This window comes from Cygnus atratus, chromosome 3 (genome assembly GCF_013377495.2).
Source record: "Cygnus atratus isolate AKBS03 ecotype Queensland, Australia chromosome 3, CAtr_DNAZoo_HiC_assembly, whole genome shotgun sequence".
In the NCBI taxonomy this organism is placed as follows: domain Eukaryota; kingdom Metazoa; phylum Chordata; class Aves; order Anseriformes; family Anatidae; genus Cygnus; species Cygnus atratus.
In genome coordinates this window covers 95,403,463-95,423,969 of record NC_066364.1, presented here as the reverse complement: position 1 = coordinate 95,423,969, position 20,507 = coordinate 95,403,463, and the positions used below count along the sequence as shown (strand labels likewise).

General features: G+C 39.2%; 1 protein-coding gene across 14 annotated transcripts in view; it reads left to right on the top strand.

Moving 5' to 3' along the window:
* EML4 (EMAP like 4) overlaps window positions 1-20,507 on the top strand; it is a 158,222-nt gene that overhangs the window by 64,897 nt on the left and 72,818 nt on the right. Inside the window, exon 1 of one of the 14 annotated variants that reach the window (XM_035564338.2) lies at window positions 1,501-1,702. The exons of the other annotated variants lie outside the window; for them this stretch is intronic. Coding sequence (XP_035420231.1) covers window positions 1,636-1,702 — 67 coding nt within the window. The 5' untranslated portion in view covers window positions 1,501-1,635. Of the gene's footprint in view, window positions 1-1,500; window positions 1,703-20,507 lie in introns of those variants that run through there. 14 annotated transcript variants of the gene reach the window in all.

The following is a 20,507-nucleotide window of genomic DNA, read 5'->3' as shown; positions in this document are numbered from 1 at the left end:
TCAATCCTCGTGCTGCAGCTGCGTGTTGAGGCCCTTGGCTTAGTTAGGGTTGTTTCCTTAATTATGCCCTTGCCCTTTACCCTTTATCACTTTCCACCATTCAGCTTCTTAGGCTCTTTTTATTACGATTATTAATCACAGTAGTTGTCTGTCTTGCTTAATATAGCAGAGCTGGGTTCAGCTGACTGTCCTTCTGGTTGTTTTGTGTGTGTGTGTGTTTTGTTTTGTTTGTTTTTTAAATCACTGCAGAGGTCAATTTCTCCAGTGTATCAGGAGCTGCTGGAGAACGAAGATACTACTAAAATCATGTAGATTGATAATTCGGGGTGGGGGGGGAATACCAAACCCTTGGTGTGTTGTCTCAACTATATGTGTTTTTGTGAGCCTTCTTATCAACTGTTCATTTGTGGGGGTGGAAAAAAGTGCTGCCCCTCCTTGTTTTTGAATGGTGACATGGACTTCCCCTGTGTATTTTTTGACTATCCTGCTGTTGTCTGGAAATCAAAACTTTAATCCAGGGGTATTTAATGCTTGCAAAGTTTGAAAATAGACTATTTGAAGCATGATAGAGAGATGAGGCAAAATCTATGCAATACATATTCATAAATAGCTTTGTTTTGACATTTATCTTGCCGTGGTTCATTCTGCCAACTGGCTTCAGGCATGGCTACCAAAAGAATGAACACATGTTGCATTCATTAGTTCTCATCTGGCTGTGCTTCATCTTGCAAGACAGACAAAATCATGATCATACTAAATAGATTGTAATGCATTTGTAATACGAGGTCTTTTCTGCATAACAGAACAATGGCTTTGCAAAGCTGCTGCTCTTAAACCACGGCATTTCGCTTCATTTTAATGAAATGAATGCAAGTATATTGCCAGTGATGTCATTGCTTTTTCGCCTTGAAAGATGTCATAGGAAAAATATTCAAATATAATACTAAACAAACAACCGCCCCTTTGCCCTCCCCTCCGTGTGAACTTTTCATTTCATGTTGTGCTTTGACTGCCATTAGGTCTGTCCTCTCCAACACACACACAGACATGCTGTGGAACAATAATAGTTTATTTGAATTGATCCTTTACAGAAATCCTTTTCATTAGCTATTTGTGGTGGTTCTTGCTGTTCAGACCGAGGGCAAATAGACTGCTGTTGGCTTTTCCTAGTTAACATCACAGTATTAAAGCTGTATTTAATGTTTGCCATGAATACGTTGCGTTGTAGTCCCATCTGAAAGAGGCATGGCAGGGTGCCCGTGTGACAGCCTAATTGTTTTGGTTTTAAATGGAAGTGGTGCAGGACCTCGTGTGTGTATAAACAATGCCCATTTTCCGACTCTGAAGCAGGTTGATGAGCAGCGGGTGAATTCTGCTTTCCTTAAAGAAAAAAAATAAAAGCCAACAAAGTCGTAACACTGGGATCGCTGATGGATAGCCAGTGTGCCGTGAAGTATTTCTGTGCTGCATGCGCCTCGTAAGTGCCTTTATTGGTGTATTTCTGACGTCTGAGGGCTAGCCACTCCCTGCGGCAGCCTGGGATTTTTGTCCCTATCCCACCCCCTTCAGCCTCTGGCTGGGGCTGCGGGCAGAGGGGCTGCATTGTGAGCCCCCCCGGGCGGCCACGGGCTGGGGATGGAGGGCGGCTTGCCCTGCCTGGCGGCCAGCTGCGATCCCGCCGCGCTGGGGAACTTCTGCACGGGTAAAGTACGGCTGCTCCTGGGCATGGGGGAAAGGGAAAGCTGTAAACGCCGGGACGAATATTTATTTTGGTGATCAAGTTGACTGCAGCCGGCAAGGTGTGCTTGTGCAGAGGCTGAGATACTCACTGCGGTGCAGCGTCCTAACCTTGAGAAAACTTAGGGGGAAGAAAAAAAAAAAAAAAGATATCTGTGTATAGCGGAGAAAATAATGGGGAGGTGATTAGGAAGTTAATACTCGCAGGGCACGATGCTTCTGGCGCGGTGGCTTTGGCAGCATGCATGCTCTCAGCGCATCGCGGACCAAGCGAGAAGCGTGCGGAGTGACCCTTCCCAAGCGTGGGCCAGAGCCACTGCTGTGCACCATGCTTCGGGCAGCACCTCGGTTTTGTGTCTCTAGAAAGAAAAGGAAGACGAAGCTCCTGCAGGGAAGCTTTGGCTGCATGCGGGCCTCTCAGGCAGGAGGCAGCAAAGATTCGTTCAAAGTAGGCGGTTAAAATAGCTCTGCCCGCTGCAGCCTGAGCTCTGTACGTTGCTGTATTTGTGTGTGTCTGTGTGTGTAAAACATGTATTTGTCCTTCAGAGGTAGGGGTTTTTTCCACTTTCATTTTTACCGGGGCCTTGGTAAAAATGAAATCTTTCAGCACAGACTTCCTTTCTTTAAACAGTTGCTATCAAACCAGTCTCTGTTTAGTGTAAATCAGATAACTAATTGCAGCATTCTTGCCCTATCAACCTTAAAGTTTGAGCTCAGCCTTTAGGAGGAAGAAAAAATACTAAAAAGACCACCAAATCCAAATAGAGACCAAATGTATTGTTCTTGTATATGGCAGAGAAGCGTGTTATTCCCAATGAAACAAACTTCACTGAGCAGTTCTTTGTCTGCTGATTCATGCAGTGTAGTGTTCATATAAGTACAGCATCTTGCCTATAAAATCTTACACTTTTTTTTTTTCCCTAAAATACATCTGTCAACAGGAAAGTTTGCTTAAAAAACAAATATGGGCAGGTACTCGCCGCATAAATTTCTACACGTATTTAATGGGAGAAAGAAGTGACCTTGCCGCAGCGTGCTTTTTTAAAGTGAGCAACACACTGAACTTTATCTGCTTCAGAATTCAAAGCATTCGGTTTAGAATTTAAGATGTAGCAACCCTGGGGAAAGAGGGAGGGTGAACTGGAAATTTTAAAGTGCTTCATATGGTCTTTTGCAGACTTGCACAATTTTGTGTGGTGGAAGAGTAAAAAGGGGCTAATGTTTAACTGTTTATCTTCAGAACAAAATTCAGCAGAAGAGAAATTCTTACGGCTGTATCTGGCCAGCATTGTTACTGGTGAGTTGAGGCTTATGTAAAGATATTTCCATTGACTTTAATGGCTTTTTGCAAGAGTTTCTGTGATCCTCTGATTAGAACTATACAACTTTCTCAGACTTGAGTTCGAGGCATACGCAGAGTTTCAGAAACAAGTGTGGCATGATGGGCTGGCCTCTGAGATTTGCCTAGAAATCCAGCATAATAAGGTGTGAGAAATACGTTCTTTACTTAACGATTACATTCTACTTTAACTCTTTTCTGCATCTTAGAAAATAATTTTGACTAATATCTTGATACAAGATTGAGGTTTTTGTTGAGTAAAAGTTAACGTCAGAATTCGTAATTGATAGAAAATATGACTTCGGATATGTTTAGCAATGTAATGTATTCTGCTGATTTAAAACTTCATTCCTACTTACATCATTAAACCTAATGTACCCTTGTATAAAATTTTTGAGGAATGTGCCCTGGTTGGCAAGTATACTTACAGCGGTAAGAAACTGGCATGATGAAGAATCAACTGCTTTGTTCATCTGAAATTTCTGACCGCATTCTCGAGAGTTCCTTGCCTTGAGAACTTTTTGCAATGGTAATTGGTAACAAGAAGTTGGAAAGAGCCTGACACTAAGTTGTAGAAAGATTATTTTTTTTGACCACAGATGCTCATTCTTGCTTTACGTGAAGGAGATTAAGACCTTGCAGTAAAGATATGGCCTTTGGGGTAAGGTTTGGGGGATGAGTTCTTAATTTATTATTATTTTTGATAAAGGTTCTACAATGATATGCTTTGTTATGAGAGCTGCTACTGCTACCCTGTGTTACCTGTAATGGTGACTTGTTTTGTGTTGGTGCTTGACAAAAACAGAATCAAAGAAGAAAAAAAAGTCTTTTTTGTGGGGGTACTCCTGGTCTTTATTTTTGGGTATCATTGTACTACATCCAATTTCTCATTTGTTGATAGAGCTAAAATAAATTTGTTGTTCAGCAGGGAAGAACTAGAACTTCTTTTTAACAAATGGAACATCAGTACTGATAGGAAGCTTGTTCAGATTTTTTAAAAAGTTTGTTAGGTGTCAAGTTATGGATTTTTATTTTTTTTTAACATACTTATGTTTAATGAGCCTTTTGTAACTAAAATACAGGCAGGGTTTACATCGTGACACGTCCTTTCAGAAAGATCTTGTCTATCAAATTTGATCTGGGCGAGAATTTAGCTTAGGTTATACAGGGCAGGATAGAAATTTTTAGTTCGAACAAGGAAAATATTTACTTGCTAACAAAACTTTAACTTTGCATGCTTTGCATTAAATATTTGCCTCCAGTAAAATTTAGTATCACGAGCAGCATTTATAAATGGTTGTGGGGAAAAAAAATAATGCCACTCTCAGAGTCCCCAGATTTGGAAAATTGGTTGCTTTCATGCTTCTACGTTTATTTTGATACCTTTATCTTTAACACCAAAGGAGCAGAGCATTTACTTCGGTGCTGTGTCACGGTGTCCAGCTGCTGCTGGAGGCATTAGCAGCATTTGTATACTCTCAATTTATACACCTAAAATATTACAATATTTGGTGTCTAATAATAATAATAATATTATTATCATCATGATTATTATTTGTTGTAGGTTTCAGTGTATTTGACACACACAATTCAGTTTTATATGAGAGTCAGTGCATGGCTAGCTTTAAAATGACCTTAACTTACTATTTCTGAGTAATTACTAGGTAACTGATCCACGTTATCATTTTCATCTCCCAAAACAATAAAACTCAGAGCCCGCGTTCTCCTGTTCAGTTAATATATTTTCGCAAATGAGGACACAATTCCTGCCAGCCTGCCTCACCAACCCACGCTGGGTTACCTGAAATGAGATTTCTAGGTGGCAAGATGGGAGAAGTCTTCCGACACCGTGAGCACTGCTGTGGGTCTGAATCCACCATTCATCCAGCGCCGCTCGCGGTGGGAGACGAGGGTCAGGCTCTTGCTGCCTGCTGAGGGCTCGCCGTGGGACCACGAGGGTGCTGCCTCTCTGCCTCCATTTGGTGTCTTAGGCCTGAGATTCATTTAAACAGTTTTACTGTCAGGAAGTGGTATTAGCAAGGGCCTTTAAAGGTTTAAAAGCTACATTAGAGCAGCACTGGCCATAGTCCTAGACTAAAAATGTGTTAATAGTTTCTCTTTGCTTTCTTTCCTGTCTTCCAGAAAGACCCTATGTCTTAGCATCTCACTTAAAGAACTGCAGTGGGTTTCTTGGGTGAAGGAGGCAAAGGCAGAAAGTTTTGTTTCCTAGAAATAACAAAATGCAGCCCAGATATTCCACAAGAGCTGTGTCTCCCCCTCCCCAGGTTTACTGTAGTCCAAATGCTTTAGGCTGTGTTTCCTGAAATTTCTCTGCTTCCTGTTGATTCCCCAACAGAAGGGCAAACTGTTCCCTACCAAGAAGATCAGCATTCACCAGAAGCTGAAGGTGCTAAGGGTTGTGTTTTTGTAGACACGGCCATTCATGCCTGTCACTGAAGGCATTAAGTACTTGGCAATTGGACTTTCTGAAAGTAGTGATTGATGAGAAGATGCTGTCCTTCTACTATGTTTCTTTACTTATTATACTGTACTTCATAGAAGGAAGTGCTGACAGATGCTATTCCTAACTGTCATCCTTTTCCACATCATTTCAACTTCTTCAGCTCTTAGGTCTAGAGGTAAAATCCTGTCTCATCATAGGGTGTGAAAATACCATTGCTGCCTCTTAGGGACCCATAAACCTACTAGAGTTTGCAAAATAGTGTATGCTTGTTTCTAAATTCTACTTCATACTTCCTTATCAGGTTACTACAGCTTTATTCACTTTCTCCTACTAATTTGGCAGAGTTAAATGAACCTATTATTGAGCACTTATATGAAGTAATTATAAGTGCCGTTGGACTAAATATTTATTTGCTTCATGTATTAGCTGAGCCCGTGCTTAATGAAGTGACCTGTAAGCTCTATCAGCTGGTTCTGTTTCCAGGCTCCATCCCATTAAACATCCCCTCAAAGTGCTATTTACTCTCCAGATACCATTCCTTTCCAGGTATTCAGCTGGGAGCGAGGGACGTGCCTTGCCAGAGCCAGCCGTGCCCAGGACGAGCCAGCAGAGTGGCACCAGCAGGGCAGCAGGCATCGCTCTGTCTGGCCAGGAGAGGTGTCGGGCTGGCTGGAGACCTGGGCATGCTCTTGGGTGTCCTGCTCTCAGTGGCCCTGCTGGAGCAGGGGCTTGAAGCAGACAGCCTCCAGAGGTCCCTGCCAGCTACATCCAATCTGCGATGCTGCACAATGTTTTGCACATGCGCACCATTAAAAAATATTCCAATGTGACTAAGAAACAAAAAAATGTATCCCTGGTACATACTTTGCTAGATACCTGCGGTATTACACAGTAGCATGTAACTAAATACCTACTGTATTGAGCTGTAACACCAGTGCTATGGAGATATGAAATAAAGTCACAAATATAAAAGTCACCAGTGTTTTTCATCTTGCAGTGCTAAGAAGGCTATATCTACCTGACTCAGTGGAATTGTCTCACTTCTTTAACTTGGTAGTTAATATTCAGAAATGTGGTTTTGGTTTTTGTAATGTTTCTTCTGCTTTGCCTCTTCTGATATCTCACTTCTAACAGTTCTAGGAATATGTATTAGTCATCAAGAGGGGGTTGAAAACATGATGATGATGACTGGTGCAGGGCAACGGTTCGCGTTTTCTTAGCACTTGCAGAAAATGCTAAGAAAGCTAGTTTTCTTAGAAAATGCAGGAAAAGAGATGGAAGGAAGGACCAAGTGTGGCAGCCATTAGTCACAGTTTTTAGTGCATGATGAGATGTTCTGATGTATTATAATAACATAGACAGAGTTTAGGTGCCAAGTCTTCTGCCTGTGTTCTTCTCTCCCACCATCATTTTTGTTCTTCATATGCTCTAAAATGGCATATTAATTTGTTGGGTTTTGCCCTTGCTTGCCTGTAATGCTATTCAGAAGTGCTTAAAACCATGAGAATACCCAGTCAGGTTACTGGTACCTATGAAATACATTGAGGGGAGCATTTCCTTCCACGAGAAGCTGAATGAGTTGCCTTCTCCGCACACGGGCCAAAACCAGGAGGTCTTCCTGGCTCTCAGAGGCACAGGCTGCCTTTCCCATTGTGCTTTCCTATGAAGACTTTTCGGTATGCACATCGCAGGTCACAAGGGATGGTCACACCTAGTCAGTGTGGGCTTGCACACAAGTTGTGGAGTGCTAAGTGAAGGTGGGAATGTACAGCGTGTTGACACAGCAGGTTAGTAAATGTGGATTAACAGCCTGGCATTTATTCTTCAGTAAGAGTATGCGCTTGAGTAGTTACTACAGGGAAGCTGTGATGCCGTTGACTCCCTCTTCTCCTCACTCACTGATAGTTTATGTGGCCATACACTGGGTTGTAGCCCAAAGTTGTGTGGTTAGAACTTGCTGTCCAGGTGTTGCTGACTTCAAACACACCCATCCTGTGCTCATACACAAGTGCCGGGGCCCATTTGCAGCTCAGCATTTCTGCTGTTTGTGAATTTTTGTGAATCTGTGCCTTATGCACAGAACAACCCTTCTTTCTAATGAGACTTTGATTGGTGTCATTTCTTAACTAAATTACTTATTTGGAGGAATAAGGAAGAAAATGGGCAAAGCATGAAGCCACATATTCATGATTCATGGCACTGGTGTTATTTAGTCACAACCAGATTTAATTCTTGGTTCTCTATAAAGTGTCTGCAGTACTTGATTACTTCCAATGCCAGACACATCTATAATCAGGCCCATCTCCCCTATTTATAGTGATGTTCTTTTTACCTAAAAACTGTTGCTTTGTAGCAAACAGTGGGAAAAGAAACATGAAGTTTTTTTTCTACTTCAAAGACTCCATCCATCTAATGAATACATTATAGATAACCTGTTTATGATACAAAACATGATGGAGTTAAAAATAACTTGATAGAAATATAGTCCCTTTTATGTTTACAGAATTTGACAAATATTCCACATCAGAAATGTGTGTTTTTCTGAAGGATCCTTTTGAGAAGGAAGGAAGAGGCATCCCTGTGAAAGTGTTTTTCCCATGCAGGCATATTTCATGCACACATTCATGATGGTTTCATATGATTTATCGATAGTGACTATGATACTTCAATTTTGTATGGGACTTCTACATAAAATACATTCAAGGTGAAATTTTGAAAGGTCTTAGCCGAGTTATTCTTAACCTAAGTATTTAGTCCCAAATGTTGAGCGATCTTTTTTTTTTTTTTCCCTGAGAAGTTGTAGTATCACAGAACACTGTTTATGTGTCTGTGTTTGCTTGCAGGTGAATTGATTCAGAAGCGTGCCCTAACCTGAATAAAGATGAGACCTAATTCCTCCTTTTCAATTGGAATTTTCCACTTTAAATGGGAAAGCAAAGATCACTGGGTTGTAATTAGAGCTAATTTTTTTTATCAGTGTACTGATCATGTACATCCCAGCTGACAGATGGGGGAAAAAAAATGTAAAATTCTGTTTATTTTGCTCTCAGTCAAGAGTAAACAAGGCCTTATCTGTTTTTTTTTTATTATTTTTTTTGTTTCTTTTTGAGGGGGAGGGGGCTTTTTTTTTTCTTTTTTTCCCCTGCTGGTGTTCAGTTTACTACACCCTTTTTCAGCTGTGCTCAGGCCTGATAGTGCCAGGATTAGGAACTGATACCATCATTGAAGCTGGCTTCATTTTCATGTATTAGTTTCTGTGGAAGCAGCCTTCATTTTCATGTATTAGTTTCTGTGGAAGCAGCCTATCTATAGCTAACTTTAGCTTTTTAAAATACATGTGTAAACGCATGTAGGAATATGTCCTTCTGTTCTAGAAGTCTTCCTCATCATGAATGAAATTAGCTTAATTTCACTGCTAAATTATTTGTTCGTAGGTTTAGAGCGTTTGTGGAAAGTGATTGTTGGTGGTGTCCTTCTTATTAAAGAAAACATGTCAACACCTGATGGTAGATGTGTGGTCAGAGTTGTTTAAAAGAATATCCTTGGCAAACAATACCTGGTATCGTTTCTCAGTCGCTCAGACCCGCGTGCTGCAGAACGGCAGGTCTGATTGCTGTGCAGTAGGTCTCACGTCAGGTGGGAGCAGCTGCAGCAGCAGGAGAGGTGTGAGCAATGCTTTCCACCCACACCTTGTTTATAGGAGGTGCTAACCTCAGAGCTTCGCTGGGACTATTAATTGCTAACATAATGAAACAAAGGAGCTTAGCTAAAGAACTAGTCACTTCTTAAATTGTATTTATGATCAGTTGCCTTTTTTGAGGGTAGCTATCAAGTTACACCAGTATAAGCAGTATTTCTGCTTGCTGTCTGTTCTGAAGCGTTTTCTGTGACACATAGTATGGACATATTCCCTTTATTTCTCAATACTTGCTCCTCTGTAGTAACTGAAATGGAGATGATGATTAGTGTGCAGTGAGTAGTTGCAGATACTGCCTTGCAGCTTGGCTGCGTGGGAGTCGCAGAGCTTGTGCTTTGTCCTGGAACTGGTGCAGATAGCTTAGTGGTGTCTGTACCAGGACTGCTCTGTACGAAGGAGTTTTAGGTCTTTTTCTGCACTCAAAAACAAACAAATAAACAAAAAAAATGTGGTTTGGATGCACCTTGAGTAAGCAAAGCTGCTAGCAGGTGCAGAAGCTGGGGAGGCATCTCAGTGGAGGTAAACCAAAGTGGGATTTTGTGCCTGCTGCTCTAAGTGTTGTGCTGGATCTAGCTTGTGACTAGAGAGATCTAGTCCCACACTCCCAAAAACCAATGAACCTTTAAAAAACGTATCAGAAGCAAACCTTGTGTCTTATTTTTACCTACACAAAGAGGTTTTAAAACCATTAAGTTGTATCCCCTGGTTGCATCAGTGGGTTACAACTACAATTACATACTTCATCCAGAAGTGCTTCTGTCTCATTACAACATATTTTCTTCACAAGGAAGGGAATGTATAGCCATCCTTAGCTTGTGGGTAACAAAATGTAAGGGAGAATAATTACTTTGTAAGGTCACTTTAGCTTGTCAGAGAAAAAATTGGCCTTTCACAGAATGATCTCTGTTATAGAGAGGTAATAAAACAGTGGCTGCATGGCGTTGTGAATAAGTGGGAAGAACTCATATACTTGAAATACCAGAAAACTAAGATAATGCAATGAGTTGGTAAGTCTCCTTCTAGACAGATTTTTCAATTTATCTGAAATTGCTGTGTCACATAAGCAATGTGTGCACTGGCCCTGGTGCACGCATGTATCTGCTGAGCACTGAAACCCACGGGATCCTCTTCTTTCCAGCAGACCAAGAGGGAACATGTCCTCTGCAAGGGCAAGGGGTGTTTTGGGCGGGGGAGCCCTGAGGTTGCTGTCAGCCCAAAACTGAGTCACAGTGGGCTGGTGGCCCGGGAGGAGCATGGCATCTAGTGAACCCACCTGCAAGAGGTTAATTGTGGATTTGGGGAGGGATGGCACCAGGGGTATTCACTGCAAGGTTGAATTTTGACCCTGAAATGGTACCACAAAAGATGGACTTGGGCAGATTTCCCTTAAGCGTGAAGTAAGATGATGATGACTGAGAATAGTATGTGTTATGCTGTTTTTAATATCACTATCAAGAAATGAATCTCTTTAGCGTGGAGGTACTCTAATATTGATATTTTTATACGCATGTCCATCATTCCAGTAAGAGAATATTCTTGTTGTGTAAAAGTAATACTGAGTCTACAAGATAACATCCTATTGCGTGTAAAATACAAGCAACCACTGGCAGAAGCACAACCTGTACAACACAGATTTATAAGTGCGCAGCATGAATAAAAACATATTTATTTGGGATATGAAATTAATAAAATAGGCCAGGACACACTATTTTTCCTGACCTGATGGCTAGTTACATTTATGATAGTGGCTTAGAATAGCACAGAATGAGATCAAATAAACTTTGTTTGTACAGTTAGATACTTATTTATGACTCCTGGGGGAAAGAAAATAAAGCAGTGTGATGGAGCATCCAGGACAACTAATTTCAGAAGTGTTCCAACATTTCCATTTGAAATGTCTAACTTGATTCCTAGATAACAGAAGCTGAAGATCATTCACCTGTGTTTCATGATTTGAGATGAGTAACATTTTGCAAATAAACCCTGCATGGTACAAATACATTGTATGCATAAAAGAAGAGGGTATGTTGCTTTGGCTGATGTTATCTCACGTAATGATTTCAGTGCTTTTCTGTTTTCCTTCTGAAATTAGACCCTGCGATTGATGAGAATACAGTGAGTTTAGAGAGCAGAAACATAACTTTCCTCCTGGGCAAAAATGTACTTTATAAAAGCACGCCACAAATAAAAACTCAGATTAATTTGTTGACTGAATAAACAATAAATATTTAAGATTTTGGAGGGTTTCCAGAAGTTTCCTATTAAAGCTGTGTTGGTACTACTGAATGCAGATGTTTTGCAGCAGAGATTTACTACAGTGAAGATAAACGGTGGATTTTGCCTGAGTTGTTGCAATGTAAAGATTGAGGGTTTTGCAAAGTGGATCTTATTTGCACATTAATGAAATAAATTGTCTTGGAAAGTTGGCAGTAACCCGTATGAATTGAGATTTAAATTCTACAAAAACATACCTAAATATACAGACATTGCTCTAAACAGGAATTAGCATCAATTAGCATCATCACTCTGACAAGAATAGTTTAAGATATATAAGTTGCCTGGGGCAATGGGGAGGGAGTTGGAGAATTTGAGATTACTATGAATGGTCCTTTTTTTTTTTTTTTTTTTTTTTAACCATTTCCAACCCCTCACACCAACTTCCTTGCCCTCCAGATAACTGGTGGGTACTGCTTTGTGTAAATGAGTTGGCAAAATTCTCCTGGAAAGCCACGGTGTTTCAGATGATCTCTTGTTTCTCAGTGAACTCTGCAGGATGTTTGCTGGACCTGCTCTGTGAGCTGCTTTGGATCCTGGCGCTTCTGTCTGAGCCTGGATAGTGCCGATATCATTTGCGGCGGTGAGCCAGATCAGTGACAATTAATGCTGCTATCTTAAGATTTATGCAGTAACGAAATACGTTTGAAGAACGTCGTTATGAGTAGGAAGTCAAAGACTGAACATAAAAGCCAGGGTAGGGGTAGCCCTTGAGGCCTGTATTTAGTCTTCTGGATCATATAGGTAGTAAGGTGCAGCCTTTAGTTACTTGATCATAGTCTCCCCCAAGTCAGTCAATACTCAGTTGCCTAAAGTCTGCCTAAAAAGCAGTTGCTCCGTATTTTGAGTTGCGTTAATTTTCTTTGCTTGTCTCCCTGCGTTATTTTTATGGCAAGGCTTTTAGTCTCACTTTCCAAAGAAAGGCGTGAATTTCAACACCAACTTTGCTACAGACTTACGGTAGTGTTTCAGTAGCCTACAAGTGTTAATTAACCTTTATGCGGTGTGGGATGATACTTGCACTTAACAGATGAAGTTAAAATGAGATTAAGGTCAAAAGCATCTGCTAATTACTCAATTTTCTAATTAAGTAATTGCCCAATTTGAAACTGAAGGCTTGCTTGTCAGTGTGTGCAGGCAGGACAGCCCTGTGCATGTCAAAAGCCTGATTGCTGTGGGTGTGAGGTGCCTGTGAGAGCTGGATAAGGGAAAGGAGCTCCTGGCACTGACGTTTTTAGCCTGAACAATTTACTTGGCAAAGTTACTAATTTATAACTCTTTAAATGGGATTTTATTTCGGAAGTGTTCACAATTATTAATATTGCTGATACTTCTAGCATAACATGAAATATTTTCAACAAAGGAATACTGATCTTGAGGGTCTTTTCCAACCCGGATGATTCTGTGATTCTGTATGTGCACTAAATATTACTCTGAAGGCACGTGCAGTTCATTGCAGGAGTCTCTGGTTCCTGTGTGAACTTCCAAGCATGTACGTTAGATAACACAAGATGCTCTGCCTCTCCTTCTGTTGCCGTGACGTGAAAATAGGGTGGCATCAGATATTAAAAAGAGCCTGAGGTGACTGAGATTGCTGCTGAGTGAGATATGCAGGGCATCCCAAACAGGTGCCTGTAGCCATCGTGAATTTTGCATATGGTGTCTAGAGGTCATTCATCTGTTATGCAGAAACACTCTTTAAAAGATAAGGGCATGTCCTGTTGGTCAAATGCCAAGCATTGAAGAGTCTTGTGCTTCAGAACAATGTCAGGAGCATCAAGGGCTAACTGACACTAGGAAAAGAAAATACTTTAAAAACAAAACAAAACAAAAACATGTTTTAATTAGTGGATGGTGAAAACACAGTGAATGATCTTACTATTGAGATGCATCTTAATGGAGGTGGAGCTGATATGAAGTATGCAGTTGGGGAAAGGACACGAGAGACACAGCATAATTACCTGCTTCTTCAAGTAATTATGTGGATACCAATGTCAAATATGAGAAGTGTGTGCAAGTGTTGGCTTTGTTTTGTTTTCTCAGTCTGCTTATCAAAGTTAGCATTGGCAAGTACGAAGTCTGCTCTGTTTCTTGTTAAACTTGGGTGCCCAGTAGATAATAACAGTTACTGCAAACTTAGGCAAGCTGAACACTCAGGTTAGTCAGATACAGCATGGGTGGAGTTGCACCCTGTGAATTTCATGTTGATATATTTCTAGATTATCAGTATTAAAAATGATTGTTTACAGCAGCAGATATACTTGATTATCACATATATATTTTTATCATGATACTGTCAATGTTGTTATTACAAAATTACTTTTTCATTATTTTTTATTGTATTTTAATCTTTCTCTTTCCCTTGTCTTTTCATGTCAGAAAAAAATAATGAAAGCCTGTGTACACAAACATATTTAGCCTACACAAGCAAAACTAATTATTAGGGATGAAAAGGTAGATCATTGTATGTGTCAGACCAACTCTTTAAAATGCAATTGCCTCAGAACACAGGTGATGTTCTCTGCAACGTAGTGGTGCAATGGTGCAGTTCTCAGACATGAGCTCATTTCAAATAAATTATAAACCAGTTGAAAATTGTAAAGATCAGTAGCAACTATTGCATTGCAGAATACTCATGTGCCCAGAAGATAAAATCTTCTCGTGGAACATCTACAGACAAAACTTGTATTACACATATGTAGCATGCTTAATTGAAAAGTCCAAATGAAACTTTGTGCACTATAGTTATATATCTTTCTATAGATATATAGATATGTAATTATATATCTCTATATATTATTGTTTTAAAACATAATGCAGTGCTATGATGTTTTAATTTTATCGTTTATTTATTTATGTTATTTTATTGTTGTTGGGTTTTTTGAGTTTTGGATTGTATGGATTGTTTGGATTGTATGATTATTTGTAAAGATATATACAGATCTATAGAGATCTATTTCAGATGTCCCAGTTTTCATTTATCAAAGTTGTGCATAAATTCATAAAAGTATAAACCATATTCCTATCGGGGTTTCCACTGAGGTTTTTCAATGCACTCTAGATTTTCAGCCTTGACTAAGGGTTTTTTTGGCTTGGTTTGGTTTTAAGACCCAGTTCTGTATCCTTCAGTTAAAAGGGTGGATTGCACTGCTGTATTTTAAAGTGAAAAATGTTTTATATGTATTATATATATTATATGGTTTATGATTAAAAATGCAGATTACCCATTAGGATGATCATTTTTAGTGTTTAAGGCACTTACTGTCCACTGGGCATTGCACTTTAATTTTGTGGTCTGATTCTGTGTAGGATCTATACAAATAAGCTTACCGTGGACATTAGTTTAAAAATAGTTATGAAAGGCTAATGGAGAATAATACTTTTTTTTTTTTTTTTTTTTTTTAAACTAGCACGGAGGGGACTAAGGTAAGATTGAACTATGAAATGTTAAACAATCTAGTGAATTGTACAAGGAAGACAATTTTCTTAACATGATAGTACTCATGCAGCTGGTTGAGTGGGGGCTGACAACATGCTGCTTCTTCCTGAGAACCTGAATAAATGTCTGTGCAAGAGAAAAATAACAAGTTTAACTCATATTGGAAGTACTAACGTGCCATGCATTTGCAAGCTGCAAGATGGGTACTAGTCTGCAGTCAATGATCTGTAGCCATTTCAAAACATCTGCATTATTGTTCTACAAGAAAGTAAAGAAACACCTTTTACCTTTGTCTGCAGTAATAAGTGCTGATTTCCTAATGAATTTGAGTAGGTTCGTTTGTTTGTTTGTTTTTTGTTTTAATTCTGAAGGGAAAAGTTGGGAAATGAGGAAAAGTGAATGAAAAGATATGTGGGGTAATCAAGAGTGTTAAAGGCCAGAGTCTTGCATTTGCAGCAAGGGAAAACTTGGAGAGAACTCCCCACTTCCACTTCCATGCCACCAGGTCTAGCTTCCAGGGGCACATTAGAAATGAATAAGGTATCTGTTGCTAATATCAAGCTTTCTTAATTTTCCACCTTCATGTTGCGTGTTTTAATTCCAGTTCTTCTCATGCTCCTTCCATGACTCATGTCCTTTACAAAATCTAGATAGCTTGTATGTATACTGACATTTGGAAGAGGTGAAGGAGATACTGCAAGCAAAAGATTGTAGAGTCTAATTCTTCCTTTTTTAGAGAGTTATGCATTACAGATCCAGAACAGGATCTTCATACATTTTATAAGCTAGTCATAAGAAAAATAAGTGGCAGAAGACTGTAGAGAATTTTTCTTTCAATTAACACGGTAAGAAAAACAAATTTGTCCATTATCTCTCTGGAAATAAAGCCCTCAGCCAGAGTCAAATTATTCACTGACCTTCAGGATAAAAATTGCAGGCTGTGCAAATACGTACCGTCCTACAGGCATGGGCACATCACAGGTCTAGTGAGAAAGGGTTCTTCTGGGCCAGTTATCTTCTGAAATTGTGATCCAGACCTTTATACTACTGCAAGTAATTTTGGTTGCATTTCTTTAATAAAAGACTCGTAGCACTCTGGGGAAAACATAGAAAACTGTGTGGGTGCTTTGGCAGGCACAGGTTTAAAAATATCTGTGGTTTGTGTGGTTTTATTGGATAAAATGTAGTATTTTCCATCCTGTGGTTTAAATTTCCATGTGCTGGAGCTTGTAGAATTTGTTTTTCTGAAATGTTGCTTATGTCTAAAATCAAGCTCTTACTTACGTTTAGTCAAGGCTGGCAAGAGTTGGCTGAGACAAGTGATAATGGATGCTCTGGAATTGTTGAGGGGCCCCAGAATATATGGTTCAGTTGTAATATACGTGTGTGTGTACGTATGTGTACACGCACACACATTTTAAAATGTAGAGAGTTCAGATTTCTCCTAGGCAGCCAGTGATTAAGGGAAATACTTTTCAAATGCTGCTATCCTCACGTGCGTGGTTAGTGATATGTGAAAAGTGGAGTGATAGGTGGGTTGGGAGTATTGTTAAGTGCCGTCACGACGCATTGGATGCCTCTGTCAAAGTCTCTGGAGAAAGCCTAAGGGGCTGTTAGGCCTGTTTATCTGTTCAGTCTGCTGGGAGATACATCCTTGCTTACTCCAAAAGGAGGGGAGGAGTTAATGTTTTAATGGCTAAAATTAAAACAAACAGTGAACTATGATAAAATAGCAAGACTTCTTATTTTGCAAGTTATAGTAGTGTATGGTTAGACCTAGCATGTATTTGCTGTCTTTGAGTTCTAGTACTCTTATCTTATACCACTTCTCAACATGGAAGGACCTTCCATCCACATCTATGTGGATGTCTCCTCACTTTCACCAGCAGGCATTGCAGGTGGTGCTTTTTTCACAATGGTTCATGTTCCATTGCCTCTTTTGAGAGCATAGGTCATGGACAGCTTGGGAAGTGTGGCTGACACATCAGAACTAATGCTGTTTTGTTTTAACAAAAAATAACCAGATGACTGAAAAGTTCTGTTTAAAATGAAGTGAATGAATTGGAATAAATAGTCAATTCCACCTAGGTCTCTTGCTCTATTTCCTAACTCCGTTTCTTTCTTTGAATAAATAAATCTCCCTCTGGTTTAGTAAACTGAGTGGCTCATGGAAGGTCTGGATAGATGCCCCATATAGCATGACGGAATGGCCAGATGTTTAGGAATAGGAGAAGAGGAAGGGAGGAGATGGACTTACGCTTCACTTGTGACTGTCTTTGTACTTGCATTAAGAGCTCTTTCCCCTCTGAAAGGGGAATGGCATGCCCTTGGAGGAAGCTTTTTGTTTAAATTTCTTTTGAAGTAGTTCTTTGGATTATAAAAATGCATTTTTGAAGGAAGAAACCCACAAGAGCCAGGTATTTTGAAAAAAAAAAGTTATGTATTGTGCAGATTTGTTAAAATGATCTCAAGGATTGCGGTTGTGTTTACTTTTAAGGCATCTTCTTTTAAGCTAATCCCTAACTGACTTACTTTCAAGACACTGCCAAGAAGGGCATGTTGGAGTTCAGTTGAGTATTCGGTGTCATGGGCGAGGTATTTGGGTTGGGAATCATTCATTTTAGTTCTCTCATAGTTCCCAGTGTAATATGTAATTGTCATCACTCAGAACATACGCTGCTTCTGTAGAGTGATAGAGAATAACAAAATGTCTTCCCAGTGTGTGACTGTGATCCTTGATCAACCAAAATATTCTTGATTTCCTAGTGATCTACCTGCTGTCAAGCTTCTCCTTTCAGTCGCCGTGTCTCAAGTGCCCCCTTGCAATGCAAAGCATCCGCCAGCAGTGCAAAACCTCTTTTCTCCCATTAAGCACACATAGCCCATCGCTTTGCCTGTTTTTGAGTCAGCTAAATGGCTTAATCTTGGTTTCCTGTTCATGCCCCATTTGTAGAGCTACAACCTCTGACAGGCTGTTGGGTTTGAGGGTGCTTCTGCCTCAGCTCACCGTGTCTCCTAAAAGTCTGAGCCTCCATAGCATGGGTTACAGAGACCGGAATCAGCCAACTTCACCATCCCACTTTATGTTGAGGAGGTCAGAGCATTGCAGCTTACCCTCCTGGGCAGAAAGACTTGCTCTCCTGTGCCCCTTTGAGATTTCTAATGAGTGGCATAGCTGCGGCTTAGAGGGCTGCAGGAGACATCTACTGCAACCCTTTCCTGGGGTTTGGCAGAGGCAGCCTAGTAAATGTTGGTAGTCAGTGGAGGTGAAAAAAAATAAAAATAAAAAGAGAGAGAAAAAAAAAGCAGCTCTAGTAGAACACTTTTATCTGTGCTTATCATACTGAGTCCAGTAGTGGAGCCTTTTCTGGTTTGGTAATTACTATTATTTAGACTCCATGCAGGGGGCACAGTAACGTCTAGCTTTTAAAATGAAAATTTGACACAGCGTACAGAGAGCTACTCACTCTTTTTACAAATGTTTTATGGTAATCTGTTGCATATTTAAAGATCCTGGGAATTTATCCATAATAAGACTTTTTAATAGGTCATTAATTGAAGGCTTTGGCAGACAAAAAAGGGAAAAAAAAAGCATTAAGGAAATGTCAAACTTCTGTGTTTGTTTGGACTGCTAGTAGTGTAAGATGAGATGCAAAGATCGTAAAAGTTACTTTGAAAATAATTGTTGTTGTTTGGTCCGATGTTCGTTTTGGCTGGTCCTCTGCATTTATACAAAGGTTAATATTGTGATTACAATAGAAGTGTGAATTATATGGTGCCTCTTTCAATCCACTTCCCTAAAGTCAAAACTCTTCTTGATTTTGTGAAGTAAATTTACATAAATTTACTTCCTTTTAACATGCTGTATAGGTACATGTGTTTGTAGGAACCTCCAGTAACTCCTTAAAAGAAATCTTTTATGTTTTGAAAATGGGATTTTTAATATAAGAATCTTTCACAGTTCTTTCCAACCTGGAATAGCAGTCACTGGTGTGGATTTCTAAAATACTACTGAGAGAGAATTGAATATGTTGGGTTTTAGAGTCATTAAAATAACTTTGTAAAAAAGTGACCTTTTCTGGATAGATGAGGTATTGTTGTGGCTGGTGATACTACAGACATTTTGTTCAGAGGTGTTCTGATTTACTATTTCTGGATCTCAGTCTGATTGCATACCTTATTAATTTCCCTTCAGTTCTTATTTATTAGCGTGAATGAATACAATATTAGCCATGCAGTAATGCACTTCTGCTTTTAGTTTAACAAAATAGTGAATTAAATTGTTGTGCAAAACTGTCTTCTTTAAGAGTTGTCATATCAGTGTAATCGTAACCATGCCTTTTGGTTTAATAATAGTTACAAATTCATTTTACTACTACTATTACTTTGTTTTACTAAGTCCTTATGGGAATTTTTTCATGTTGTAAAAGTAATATTGTGATTCACTTGGCTAAATTCTTTCTCCTTCAGTAGTGATTATCATACACAAAGGCTTTCTGCTTTAAAAGCATGGAAGTTGTCACTAAAATCCGTAATCTCTTTCATATTTAATTCATTGAAGCATTTTGGCATGTGTTTCATTTGCTTATGAAACATTCACTTTAAGAGTGATGCCCTTATACAAGTATTTCAAAGGTTAAGGAATTTAGTCAAAAATAGAGTTTTAAGGCTATGTCTTTATGTTAACTTATTTTTCCTTTGTTAGGTATTCATCACATTACTGAACTAAAATTTAGATTGTAAATTGACAGTAATAACATCCAGCTACTTTCCCTTATGTGTGAATTTTCTGTTTGGATATGTTTCATAAAATATGAACTCGTAGTGTCTCTTTGTAGAACTCAGGCTTTAAAAAATTTTGTAAACCTGTTGAATCTTGAGTTCTAGTAAGCCTAAATGAGGATGGATAAGGAATTCAGTACTTTGATTGAGCAACATATTCTTTTATGGGTCTTTTTTAGTGGTTGGACTCTGACTTATTGGAACAGCCAAACATAAAAATCTGTTATGTGTTATTTTGGCTTGGCAGAAGTAATGCAAGGAACTGTCAAAGGCAAAGAATATGCAGAAGCTGTAATTTCCTTTTTACCACTGAAGAATAGATTTGGCTGGATTGCGCCTTCAATGCTAATCTATCTTTGTGTGGCCAAATAAGTTTTTGGAACCTTTTTGTAGTGTATTTACTTTCTGTTCATGTCAGGCCAAATGTTATAATGTCATTTTTTTTTTCCCTCTCTCTCTTTCTCTCTTTTTTATTTTTTGGCCCATGCAGGGTGGTGATGTGAAAAAAGTACAGAGAAGGGATTGGAGTTAAGAACTCTGATCTAGGCCATTTAAATTGAGATTGTCACTTGATGCAATTAGATCATGGCTAGCAATACTAGGATGTTCAACTGTGGATATATTTGTTATAATTTTATATCTTGCTTTAAAACTAAAGACCTCATTTAAAATTCTTGAACAGTTCTAAAAGTATATATTGCAAATTTTAACCTTAGTTTTATAATTTGGGGGTAATTCAGTTGGCTGTGTAAATAAACTTGATTTCAGTCTTTCT